The following is a 14150-nucleotide window of genomic DNA, read 5'->3' on the forward strand; positions in this document are numbered from 1 at the left end:
AGCTTTATTTTTCTTTCCTAATGGTTCAATATTTTTTTCATATTAATACTTAGGTCAGAAATTCTGTAATAATGTTAAATATTACTGATATTAAGCATCCTAATTTTCAGGGGAATTCTTATGGTTTCTTTAAATGTAATGTTGGCAATGGATCAACATATGTAGTTTGTTCAAAAATTATTTACAAAAAAAATATTTACTGAACATTTCTATTCAAAAGGTACAGATATCCATCAGTGGCTGCATGAATAAAGGAAATTATACACAATGCAATACTATTCACCCATAAAAAGAACAGAAATCCTGCCATCTGCAACAACATGAATGAAACTGGAAGACATTATGTTGAGTGAAATAAGCCAGTCATGAAAAGACAAGTACCACATTTTCTTACTTATATGTGGAAGCCAAAAGTTGATTTCATAGAAGTAGTGAGTAGAAAAGCAGTCACTGGAGTCTAAAAAAGGTAGGGGATGAGGTAAAAAGGAGACTGAATGATGGGTATCAAATACAGTTATACAGGAAGAGTAAGTTCTAATGACTATGTTTATAACAACTTATGTATGTAATAAACAACTAGAAGAGTTGGGAGACTTCAAACATAAGATAATGATCATTGTTTAAGAAGTTGGAAGTATTAATTAGCTTGATTTGATCACTGCATATTATATACATGTATTGAATTTTCTTACTCTATCTCATAGGGAGGTACAATTGTATTAATTAAAAATAAATAAAAAAGAAAAAGTCTTGTTACTACATTTATAAGTTTTGATAAGGTACATATATTGAATTTTATTGACCGTTTTCAGCACCTATTAAAATAATTATTTTAATAGCTTACAATGTTAATAGCCTGCCTAATATTTTTTTAAAATATTTTTTTTAGAAGTAGTTGGACAAAATACCTTTATTTTATTTATCTTTATGTGCTGCTGAGGATCGAACCTAGCACCTCACACATGCTAGGTGAGCGCTCTACTGCTGAGCCACAACCCCAGCCCTAGCCTGCCTAATATTAAATATCTTTTCTTTCTTAGATCATGTGTAGTTACGATGGTTTATCCTTTTAAAATATTATTTAATGCTGTTTCCTGATTTTGATCTGTACTTACTAAATACAGTACAACATTATTTTATTTTGAGGTTTCCAAGTTATACTAGCTTTACAACATTAAGTAGAGTTCCATAGATTTGCATGCTCTATAGTAATCCATATATTCATGAACTTTTTCTTACAAGTTTTTAAAAACCCCATATGAATGTAGTCATTCAAGCAGATAATTCTTTAGAAACTTCTTCAAGTTTTTGCTTGCTTTTCCATTTACTGAAATTTTCAGTACTTTGATTCATCTTTAGTAACATACAATTTCTCATCTTACCAAGATTTTCCAATTCATGAATGTTTCTTAATTTTTAAACTCCTTTGGATCTGTAGTCTTTTAATTTATATTTATATTTTTGCTTTTTTCTTTTATTGATTGGAGTTATCAGGGGTGGGACATACAATGTTATTTATTTTATTATTTTTTGCCAAACACTAGCACTTTCAGATATTTTATCTTTCTGTTTTATACAACTAATTTCTATTTTCATTTTATGTTTTCTACTTTCTATAAATTTATTTGATTAGTTTCTAAAACTCTTGAGGATAGCCCAGCTCATTTGCTTTCATATTTTAAATTTAATGAAGAATAAGATTACAGATCTACTTCTAAAAGTCAGCTTAACATGCACTGCATCTGTATTTGTGTCACATATCTGTTGACTCCTCTCTTCATTTTTATATTCAAAAGATACTGAATTCTTGCTGAATGCCACCAGTTTTGGGCACTAAGAATGTAGCAATAAAAAAAAACACAAAATATTTAGTTCTTATGGCTCTTGCAGTTTAGAGAAACAAGAATTGAGGTAAATATGAAAAATATGTTAGTTGGTGATAAGTAGTAAAAATGAAAATGTGTATCTAGTGAGAGGGTGATGGAGAAGACTGTCATGAGCAAGGGGTGTGTGTGGATGGAGAAAGAACCTTTCAGGTAGAAGAACCACAATGCCTAAGACACCAAAATGGAAGCCTGGAGAATCTGAGGAAAACAAGAGGCCATTGTGTGGAAGGAGTGGAATGGGCCAGGTGGGGAGCAGTGGGAGAGGTCCAAGCCTGCCAGGCAGCGTGGGAGGACATGAAGCTGAGAAGGATGTTGGCCATGCAAAGAACTTTTGATGTCGATAATATGGGTAACCTCTGGACACCTGGAAGCAGAAACTCTGACTTAGTTTTTGACTCTGGGTGCTTTGTAGGAAATAGATGGAAGCAGGGAAAGGTGAACACAAAAAGACAGGACCAGTTAGGAAGAGCAGAGGTGTTTTTAGTGAGATGGGGAGACTGAGTGCAGAAAGGGTAGAATTCTGAGGAAGGGGACTGGGAAAAAGAGACTTTGTGTGTTTGTTCTTAAGGTGAATAGATTATCCACTAGAGAAAAAGACCTTCTTCCATTGCTTTTTGGGGAAGAGGAGAGGAAGGGAGTGAAAAGACATATCTGTATTAGGTTGCAGGCCTGTATGGCTGGTTCATCAATGTTTGTAGATGTTACACATTTGAAATACTGCTGAAACACACATGGACATTGTTTTAAGATACCAAGGTCCTTCTAATGTCCCACAAGAAAGGGCAGAGAGACAAACTCTGTGAACAAGGCAAACACGAAGTAAAATTCCCCCAAGAAGAGTTTTCACTTTTTCATTCCTGGTTTTATAAATCAGAAGTTGAATAAAAAAAACAGCTTTAGTTTTATTCACTACTGATGATGTTTCAAAACAGAAGCAAAAATAACTATGCTAATAAAATAATTCCATGGAACAGATCTGGAAGTATATGCCAGGAGTTAAAACTATAGCAATAATGTTACTCCAACAGATACAAAGACTACATTCCACATTGGTCCTGTGGGATTCAAAGGTTCTCATGTTATTTTTAATGCTTAACCTGCAGGATATGTTACTATTGCCACCAAGGCCCGTCCTTCCTTTTTTCTTTGTTGTTCTTTATCAAAAAACTTATCTGTGCAGACACTATTCTGCATTATTGGGGGATTGTGTTAAAATATAGATTCTGATTCAGCAGGTCTGGGCAGGGCTGGGGGTTTTGCAAGAGAGTCTGCCTATATAACAAGCTCCCAAGGACCATGTATGTCTGTGGCCCACACTTTGAATAGCAAGAGAAAGAAACTTCATAAGTGCCTACTGATCCTCATGACATAATATTATTAGCATTACTCCTTACAAAAGAGATATCTGAATCATAAGAAGATCAGGTACTTCCCTTTCACCCCAATGCTTTAGTAGGCCCTACTGGTTCCTTCAGAATCCCATCCAGCCCTGAGATTCTTTTAAATTTTTTTTTCTTTGAAATATTTAACAAGATAAACATGCGAAAAAACTAAGAAAAGGGGAGGGAAAAAGGTACCTTAAAGCAAAAAGAAAAGGGAGAAATATCTAAAAAGGTAACTGTTTCTTTACAAGACTTACAGAATAGTATAGACAAGTACATGTTAATTTTCTCCAAACAGAACCAACCCAAATGACACCCTGGTTTTGGACTTCTGGCTCTAGAACTGTGGGAAAATACACTTCTGTTGTTCTAAGCCACCATGTTTATAGTAATTTGTTAGAGCAATCGGAGGAAATTAACACAATATATATCTTCTTTGCAACTACCTATAACACAAGCTTTCCTAGCCTATAACATGCACAGGTAGCACTATCAAAATACCAATAATGCTAACAAAAGTTTAGTTAATAATTTAAACAATTTGTAGGGCTTCTTTTTGTTTGTTTAGGACCAGTCCTAAATGATTTTATAATTTTTTTCCCTCTCCTTCTGTCTATAATAGATCAAAGGGAATTAAGAAAACATCTCTGTCAGCTACATTTCCAGCTGAAAGCTCTCTCTCTCCCTCTTTGTTTTCAAAAATAATAATAATCTTTACAGGTCTCATATGAGTAGCCAGGCCAGTTTCCCACTGGACAGATTTTCCTCCATAGAGAAGCAAGGTCTAAAATATTAATACACAACAAATAGCAGACAAGAAAACAGGACTTCCTATGTTTTTAAAGTATCTTCTCAAGTCACTAAAAGTCTTCTTAAAAAGAGAAAATTACATCACAAGAAACTATAGCTTATCAACTAAGAAGAAAAAGGAAGATAAACTAGAAAACATATTTTTGTTAAAGTTTCACAGATAATCTGAACATATAAATGAAATAAAAAGGATTTCAAAATTCAGTTTTTATTTTGGGCTTTATAACATCTATGTTTTTCTATTAGAGCAAAGGGGTTAGACGTTTTTATTAGAAGCAAAGGTCAGAACCTGGGGGTAGGGGCTGCTGCTCTTTATCACTACTATATGCCCGTAGCTAAGCACAGTGCCAATACACAGGACACCTGCTCACAAAACATTTGGTGAATGACTGAAGGGTGTACACACATGTCCATCACTTGGAGGAGCCATAGGCCTCACTACAATACATGAGCATTCAGTACTGTTTGGTCCAAGTTTCCCCTTTCTCCACCTGTGGAAGAACTAATAACAGTCATTCTAAATGGGGCTCAGACTGTTTTGCTCTATCATTGGCAAAACAGAGAACAGTTATCAGGGGACTTACATTTATTGTAAGTTTCTGCTCCCCTAAACAAAGATTATGGGTCTAAAAGCTCTTTGTGATTAATTCTAACAATAAGTAAAAAGTTCTGTCCTCTGTGGCACATCTGTAATCCCAGTATTTAGGAAGCTAAGGCAGAAGAATCTCTTGAGCGCCGGAGTTGAAGGTCAGCCTGAGCAACATGGCAAGACCCTGTCTCAGAAAATCAAAACAACAACAAAATCCCTTCTTGTATGAAACAGACTGTTTATGAAATGTGTTATCTGTCCCTCTTAACAAAAAACAACAAAAAACCCGCTCACTTTTGTACAGTAGAACATTCTATGTGTCTACTTTATGAGAACTGGATAGTGCAAATAAATTATAACAGTAATTGAGCTGTTGGAGAAAGGGAGGGAGGATGTCCAGGTTGAAAAGAGAACAACTAGAGTCACAATGACAGAGGGAGAGACACAGAAAATCAGACTGACAGACAGCACTGAACTCTGAGGAGAAATACTCCCAGGCAGCAGGAAACACGTCATGTTGTGAGGCAATGACAGACTGTGGGCTTCTCCAAATGAAGCCACTGTCACAACCACAAGCTTTTTACCTTAATTCCATTGCCAATCAGTCACCTTTTGCCATCAGGGGTAACTGGTAAGAAATAATCTGGTAACCATGAAAGTGTTACTAGGAGATAGCCACCTATGCTTTTTCAACAAATAATTTCAAATACTTCCACTTAATTTCTTTCACTAAAACCATAAAATCTAAAATAATGCCACTCTGAAGAAGGCCATTGGGAGCCATTTAAGTGGAAAAACCATGGAAGTGAGACCCCATGAAGCACAGGACTCCAAAAACCCACCCACATCCCCGAAACCCACTGTTCCTCTCAGGGGGGAAAAAAACTCCAAAAAACAAGAATGGGAATTTAAGAGCCACAGGGGTTAGAGATGGGGAGAGACTCCTCCACAACCATCTCTGCAAAGCTAAAGTTCCATCATGTAGAAAAATGATTACTGTAGGCCCTCATTGTATACTTGGGTTCTGCATCTTCAGATTCAACTAATTACAGGTTGAAATATTCATGAGAACACCACATCTATATTGAACATAGAACAGACTGTATTGAACATAGAAGAACAGACTTCTTTCCCCTGGAAATTATCCCCTAAATAATACAGGCTAATTATTTACATGACATTTGCATCATATTTATAGATCATCTAGAGATGATTTAAAGTATATGGAAGGCTATGAACAGGTTATGTGCAAATACTACACCATTTTTAATTAGGGACTTGAGCATCCTTGGATCCACAGGAGTGGGCGGTGTTCTGGAATCAAGCTCCCATGGGTACCATGAGATGACTGTTCACTGTGGAAGCAGCCCTGTTTGTATTTCAGCTATCATTTGGAAAGCAATTAAACTGTCAAAACACCCTCCCCCATTTCCATTTTATTACAGTTGGTGTCCTTTAGTTAGGTGGCCACCATCACTGCGAGCTGACAGATTTATTATAGGATTGAGACACTGGAACAGTCAGCAAACCATCAATGAAATCATTACAAATGTGCAGCTGGAAAGAAATGAGACTATCTCCCAATGAGCATGTTCCATATACTTTTCCCCCCCTACTGCTTTTTTTTAGTTGTACATGACTGCAGAATCTGGATTTAAAATCAGCATACTATAGTTTACAGCAGCACAATTCACAATAGCTAAGTTACTGAACCAACTGAGGTGTCCTCCATTTATTTCTAACTACTTCATTAAAACAAACAAACAAAATAACAAATAATTTTTTAAAAACTTAAATAAAAATAACATCAAAGATTTCATTAACATTATGCCCAATCTCTCTGCGTATACTTGTGTGATCACACTGGTGATGATGTGGCCATTCTTCTGAAGATATTACCTACCTCTCTCTTTGCTAAGTGTGTCTTTTGATTTTCTTGCCTTACAGTTATGTAGCCTTGACCTTGACTATCAGCTTCAGTAGCTATATAATATCACGTACAGAAGACTATAATTTAATTTTCTTTTATTTTGTAGCTCCCAGAACTACCCCCTCCTCTCATTCAACCACAAAAGCACTGAGTTGAGTGGAGGCCACCTCTCAGGTTTTCCTGAAATCCAGTCCTTCCTACCCTACAGGCATGGCTCTGCCTTAGCCTGGGTTTCTAAGTTTGATTTCTCCACTGTTTGTGTTCCTACAGGTTAGTGAGCATATTCCACTCAAATCCTGGCCGCTGGTGTTAGTTAGCTAACGCTTCCTGAGTGAATTATTGAAAGAAAGAATGAATGAAATCTGTTTTTTCTCTTTAACATGGAGGGCACATGGATGAGGCCCTCTCAGCAGCATGATGGGGAAGGATGTGGGAATTATAGCATTCAGGATTCTCTGACTTTCTCTTGCTACATAAACTTAAAAAAAAAAAAAAGAGTGATATGCTTTCAGGGGTACTCAACAGCGGTAGTTGAGATTTTTTGTTATTTCTCTTGGCTTAGATTTTTTCCTTTTTTTAGTAGTGGGAATTAAAACCCAGGGTGCTTAACCAATAAGCCAGATCCCCAGCCCTTTTTGAGACAGAATTGCACTAGGTTGCTTAGAGCCTTACTAAGTTGCTGAGCCTGGCTATGAAATTGCCATTCTTATGCCTCAGCCTCCTGAGCCACGGGGATTATAGGCATGTACTCCTGGCTCCTGACTTAGATTGTTAAATTTCTCTTTTCTAAAGAATACTACAGTTATCACTGTGGCTTCTGGGACTGACAGCAGCTGTTTGGAGCTCTGTAGCTTAGGAGACTCTTGTGGGCATTTTAAAAAGGCTGATGAGACAGGATAGGACCCCACCTTCCAGTTCTCAGTTTCCCACCCCTTCCCCCACTTCAATCTTGGTTAAATGATGCTACTTACTCTTCAGTCCAAATAACCTTTCTATAGGAATCCTCCTGGATCTGAGCACCAGATGGATTTTTCCATTTACATGGTTTCTAAGCATCCTCAACTTTGTGCAGTAACTATATATATTATGGTCAGTATGGTCATTATGGTCAGTAACTATATGTAGTTATCCTTGGGTTCTAAGACTCCTCTTGAATACTCAAATCTGCAAATATTCAAGTCCCTTACACAAAATGGCACAGTATTTGTATATAACCTACACACATCCTCCCATATACAGTACATTATTACTAGATCATTAATAATACCTAATATGATGCAAACAATATATAAATATTTATTATACTCTATTTATTATACTCTATTGGAATAATGACAAGGAAAGAAGTCTCTACATGTTTAGTACAGATGCTTTTTTTTCAAATATAATAAATACTTGGTTGAATCTGCAGATGTGGAACATTCAGATATGGAGGGCAGACTAGTTATTTTTGTGCTATGGGATATCACACCAGTGAGAAAGCTATGCAATGCACACAGGGCTGGAATTCAGGCTGTGCACTGGTATCCTACATACCTGCAGGTATCTTAGTGGGTTTAGAGTAAATATGGGCCAAAAGAATAATTCTTACAGGTCTGGGCTCCTCTAGGCTCCAAATATGGCTCCCTGTATTCTAAGCCCAACTTTATCAGGCTGTAAACCCAGGAGCAACTGCAGTTCACTTGGCCCACAGACATGGGCTGGGCATCTTCTTGGTACCTGAGACCCGAGTACTACACACAGCTGAATTGGGGAGTCTATTGTATACATGAAGGACTAACGATGCTATGATTTGAATGTGTCCCCTGTAAAAGCAAGCTGGAAACTTAATCTGCAAAGCAGTAATGTTTGGAGGTGGGCCTAATTGGAGCCATTTAGGTCACTGAGGTCTCCTCTTTCAAGAATGAATTACATGCCAATTACAAATGGGCTTAGGACCATGAGTTCAATCTCTTAATAGTTCTCACTCATGTGATAGCTTATGCCACATTGTGAAATAGCAAGGAGGCCCCAATCAGATACTGACCCCTCAATCTTGGACTTCCCAGCCTCCAGAACCATGAGAAATAAATTTGTTTTTTATGAATATCTGGACTCTGGTATTCTGTTATAGCAGCACAGAATAGACCAAGACCAAAGCCCACCATAGTAAAAGCTGTTAAAGCAGGAGGCAGAACACCCAGGGAAGAAAGTGAAGGAGAGAGAATGGCCAGGGGTGATCTCACCCTGGGGGCAACACAGAGCAACATCTTGGAGGAAGAGTGAGTGTTTTCAGGCAGGTGTGGGACCCGTGGGATGGCAGGACTAGATGGAGGAGGTCACTCAGCCTGGGCACAGAGGATCAGATGTAGAGGTGTAGGGAGAAGTCGGGTGAGATATGAAGTGGCCTGGGTCCTTGGCTATGGAGTCTAGACTTCCATCTATGAGCAAAGTAAGCCAACAAAGAGTTTGAGGCAGAAGAATAACACTAATTACATTCTTCTTTTTCTTAGAACTTTCTGATGGATATGTGGAAGACAGAGAAGAGCTAGTGGAGACCCATGACTAGGAAAACTTGTAATAGGAGCTGCTCAGGGTGAGATAAGGGTCTGAAGTAAAATTCAGTAAAATCTAATGACTTATTTGTTGGATACAGTTGGCAAAGGAGACAAATGATTCCACCAAGAGAAATGGTGCATGGCTACACAGAAAACAGAGACCAGCATGAAGAAGAAGAGCAAACAGGGATGCATTCTCTTCTGCTAATACCCAGATGCCATGGGACATTCAAGGGAAACTATACAGCTAAAATGTGGATCTAATAACATCACCTGCTTATGTTTGTCCCAGTGCAGATGAATGGAGGAGCAACATATCCTGACACTCAGCTAGCACAAAGAACCAAGGACACACCTTGCATCTGTGGGGCCAGTGTGGCCATGTGTGCCAACGAGGGCCTGGGCTGCTTCCCCTGTATCAAAAATTCTCTAATTAATCCAGATGAAAATTCAATGAATGATGGCTTTGGCTTTCCAGTTTAGCTGAAAATTTGGATTTCACACTGTGATCAAATATGAATTCAACACTAATAAGGGCTGGGGTGTAGCTCAATGTGCCTCCACTGGGTAGAGTGCTTCCTTAGGCCTAGGATTCAATTTCCAGCATTGCCAACAAACAAATAACCTAAACCCAAAACAAACAAACAAAAAACATGAAAGAATAAAATTCATGTGTACTTACAAAATGGTACTAGCCTTGAGTGACAGTTTAATGTATTTCTATATTCATATCTTTCTGGGTAACATTTTAAAAAATAATCAATAAAAGTATAATTTTGGGGGGGGGGAGTAGAGTTGAACTGGGGATTGAACCCAGGGGAAGATTAATACTGAGCTATATCCCCAGTCCTTTTTATTTTTTAGTTTTGAGACAGGGCCACAATAAATTGCCAAGGCTGGTCTCAAACCACCATGCCCAACCCATAAAATTCTTTTTTAAAGGAAAATCCTGCAAAATATCTGGTAGAAGAAAACCATGAAAAAGCAATGTGTAAATGACCATCTCTGTTCTTTTTGCATCTTGAGGACAGTCTGTCCTTTTTACATTCAATCCCCCTAATTCTCTCTTTTATTTTAACTACTCTCTTGAGGTGTGACTGATATGCAAAAAGCTGTATGCAATGTATAAAACATGGGTTTGCCAATGACTAAATATCCATGAAATCGTTACTATAATGTATAGCATAAACATATCTATCTCCTCCAAAGTTTTCTCTAGCCTCTTATTTACTATTAGTATTTTTTGTGAGTGATAAGAACACTTAATATTAAGACCTACCCTCTTAACAAATTTTTAATTATTACATCACAGTTTATTCATTCTAGCCTGGATGCTCTAAGACTAATTCATTTTGTTTAACCAGAACTTTGTAAAAGCAAGGTAAGAACTGCTCCAGGAATTCTGATAATCCACTTGCAGTATGCAATCAACTAGTCATCACTGCCCCCCCCCCCAGTCTCTCAGGTAGAAACTGGGAGAAGAGCAGCATGAACACAAGCCACAAACCTACCCCTTATCCTCACTGCACACCTGTTCACAAACCCAGAGCTCTAATGAACAGAGCCTTACCAGCCCTCTGAGGCTCTGGGCTCTCATGTATTCTCAGAAAGCTCCTTCTAAGGAAGTGGGACCTCACATACAATGTCAAAACCAGTGCACCAGCCAATGTCTAAAGCCAATGCTGCCCACCACAGTAGATAAGAGATTCAAAGTTAAGGCAAAATGTTTTAAAATAACTAAGAAATAGCTCATTCTCTTGGACTCTGACACATTGCTTTAGGTGATATGCTCTAAAAAGACCAAATATAACTTGAAGAAAAATGTTTACAGCAGCACTTATAATACTAGTAAGTGCACAATAAATACATTGAATAGATGTATAAATAAAAGGTAAAACCAAAAATTATCAGCAATCATAGAGGAGTTAGGCAAGTTCTATTTAGTAACACAACAGTAAATCCAGAGGCATTAAGAATGGCAGGGAAATTACTGTTCCTACCCAGAATCTTATACATGAAATAATTTTTAAGGAAAAAGGAATAGAACAAAATAATATGCATATATGAACTGTATACAAGTCGTACCAATAATGATGTAAGAATATGAGGTAATGAATATATAATCTTGGTCATCAACATTTAAATGAATAAAATGGCCTGAATTTTCTCTCTCAAGTCATACTTTGTGGCAGTACCCTTTATAAATGTTTATAGAAGACAGGAAAAACTATAGGGAGGAGAGACAAGGACAGGGGGCTGGCTGACCTGGAGCCGAGTTGGGGGGCTGCCTGGTGTAGGACACGTTGAAAGCAGGCTCCTCGATCAGCGGTGGGGGATACATGCGCCTCCGGATGAAGAAGCCCGCTCCACAGCAGAAGAGCACACCCATCATAAGGAGGAACCTGAGGAGAGCCAGATATGAGGCTGGAGCTCAGAGCAGGCAGGAGGTTGAGAGGAGGCCCCAGGGTTCAGGCCTGTGACTTGCAGGCTTCATGGTCTCCCTGGGGATCCAGGGATGGGTCAGAGGGCATAGTGAGATGGGGCCACATGGATTCTTGGCCTGTAGACTCCTGGGAGGTCCTTGGATGGAAGCCATTGATACTGAGGTGCTCTGTGAGAAGTCTGTCTCAAACAGCTCCAAATGGTTAGCTGGGTTCAAAGCACTGATGCGATTACCTTCTGACGTCCATGGCTCTGACATCAGGTTAATATTTTAGTCTGAACAGAAGATGCTGTCTTAATTCTGTCTCAAAACCACACCAGATACAGACTTTGCCTGTTTCCCCCATTTTCCATTCTTCACTGTCACAGCCATGAGAGTGAACATGTTTAATCTTTCCAACAGCTGTCTCCATGGCTATATGAACATCTATATAATGAAACAAAACTATGCTTCTTAGAGCATACCTTAATTATAGAAATACTACAAGAATAGAGAAAATATAATTAACAGAAAAGCTGACAATTTAGAATACTTCAGGTTCTGAATACGGATAAACATTTGACCCTAATACCTAATTGACTGTGGTGCCAAGTGCCTTAAGTGCATTTCATGTAAAAATTCTCATTGACTCACATAATCAGCATTCAGCAACTGATTACAGGATGACTGAATGAATGACTTCTTTCCATAGACCTTTTGTTTAACAGACAAAATTGAGAAACTCTTGCCCATTTCATAACTTAAATTGTGATGGAACCTATAGAATCTACCAGAACCTCACACAACATATCACATTGTTGGAGGAAAGCCTATTAATGATACCTTTGCACAGAGTGAGCTGGTCATGGTCAATGGCACCATTATATATATATATATATATATATATATATATATATATATATATATATATATATATATATATGAGAGAGAGAGAGAGAGAGAGAGGGAGGGGGAGGGGAGGGAGAGAGGAGCTGATGGTAAGACCTTTCACTTAATAAGATGCTAAGTACAAGGTCAAACAACAAGAACCTACTGGATAACTTTGGAACATTGAGCAGCGAAAACAATCAGAGGTAGGGGACAGAAAATGATAGAAAATGATTGAGGGAGGAACTGCATGTGTTGCCTTTGTGTTGCCTTCTAATTCATTATTCATTCAACAAGCAATTGTTAAGTTCCTGAATGCCCCTGGCACCATGCTGAGAATGACAGTGAAGAAAAGTAGGTGGGGTTCCCCTACACAACTTAATTTCTAACGGGGAAGGGAGACAGTAAACAAAAAATATACACAATTACTTAAACTCTGATACGTACAAAGAAAGAAAAACGAGGGATGAAAGAATGGGTTTTGCAGGTGCTTGTGTGTGTGTGTGATAAAATATACATTACAAAGAATTCACCATTTTCAACGTTTTTCAATGTCCAATTCAGTGCACCACAAGGTTTACACAAAGGAAGCTGTTGTACTGAGGAAGATCAAGAAAGTATCCTGCCCTTCAGTGACATTTGAACTGGAGCCTACGAAATAAGAAGAGACAAGCTGGAGAGGAGGGAAGGAGCATTCTGGGTGGAAAGAACAGTGCATGTAAGGGTGCCATGGCAGGAAAAGTTCAGGGGAGAGACCCAGAAAGAAAGGCTCTGTGGCTGGAGGTGTGGACAGTGGGTACAGACCTGGTAGTCAAAGATTCAAATTGCAAGGTGTTGATGAGTAAGGCAACTGTCGGCAATAAGAATGCTGAGATTGCAGAGAAAAACAAATTTGTCTCTTAAAACGAATTTCCTACTGGTGCATGGAGCACACCTGTAATCATAGTGGCTCCTGAGGCTGACCTGAGGCAGGAGGATTACAAGTTCAAAGACAGACTCACTTAGCAACTTAGTGAGAGCCTGTTTCAAAAAAAAAGAAAAAGAAAAAAGAAAGAAAAGGCTAGGGATGTGGCTTAGTGGGTTAAGTACCGTTGGGTTCAATCCCCAACCCAAAACAAAAAAGAAAGAAAACTAATTTCCCTTGGGTGGAGTCAGACCTTCAACACTCAATGCAACTGAAAGTATCTAAGTGGTACTATATAAACCATAGAGACGCTGAGTGAGTGTATGCAAGGGTTTACTTTCCCAAATACTATGACTGCTAAGAGAACAATTCCCAGGATTGCAAAATACAGACGTCATCTGAGATATTGGTCTCTTCCATGAATAAAGCCAAAATGTTGATTCCATTCCCAAGTGGATCTTTTTTTAAAAAACAATTTTCCTTGAAGAAAAATGACCTTGTACCTCATACTGTAGAGTGACAGATAACAAGTATGAGGCAAACATATAGCACAGAGTCACATGGCAGGAGATCAACTCCTAGTTGAGGTATCAATCACCACCTGACTCATTCCTTGTAGAAATTCATTAGTCTGAGAACTTATTTTAGAAGAAAGGAACTGATAAAAGGGCAGAAGAATGATATGAAGGAGGAAAGGGAGGCCACAACAGGTCAGTTAAGAGATAAAGGTATGATACATAAAGAAAAGTAGTTCTTAAAGAATTAAGAGCGAGCTACAAGTTGATTCACTATATAATCTTTT

The 14150-nt window shown here is 38.2% G+C and overlaps 2 protein-coding genes across 3 annotated transcripts in view; one reads left to right on the plus strand and one right to left on the minus strand.

Annotated features, from left to right (window-relative positions):
• Window positions 1-11537, plus strand: part of Lancl2 (LanC like glutathione S-transferase 2) — a 103095-nt gene extending 91558 nt beyond the window's left edge. The window contains exon 10 of the mRNA XM_058584797.1: window positions 9090-11537. The gene's annotated coding sequence lies outside the window, so the exon portion shown is untranslated. The remainder of the gene's footprint in view (window positions 1-9089) is intronic.
• The window catches only part of Vopp1 (VOPP1 WW domain binding protein), a 99204-nt gene that overhangs the window by 8902 nt on the left and 76152 nt on the right, over window positions 1-14150 (minus strand). For both annotated transcript variants that reach the window (XM_058584806.1, XM_046460401.1), the window contains exon 4: window positions 11400-11536. In XM_058584806.1, coding sequence (XP_058440789.1) covers window positions 11400-11536 — 137 coding nt within the window. The remainder of the gene's footprint in view (window positions 1-11399; window positions 11537-14150) is intronic.

The sequence above is a fragment of the Marmota monax genome, unplaced genomic scaffold, assembly GCF_021218885.2.
Source record: "Marmota monax isolate L192 unplaced genomic scaffold, Marmota_monax_Labrador192_F-V1.1 WCK01_AAM20220418_F8-fsc00219, whole genome shotgun sequence".
NCBI classification, from domain to species: Eukaryota; Metazoa; Chordata; class Mammalia; order Rodentia; family Sciuridae; genus Marmota; species Marmota monax.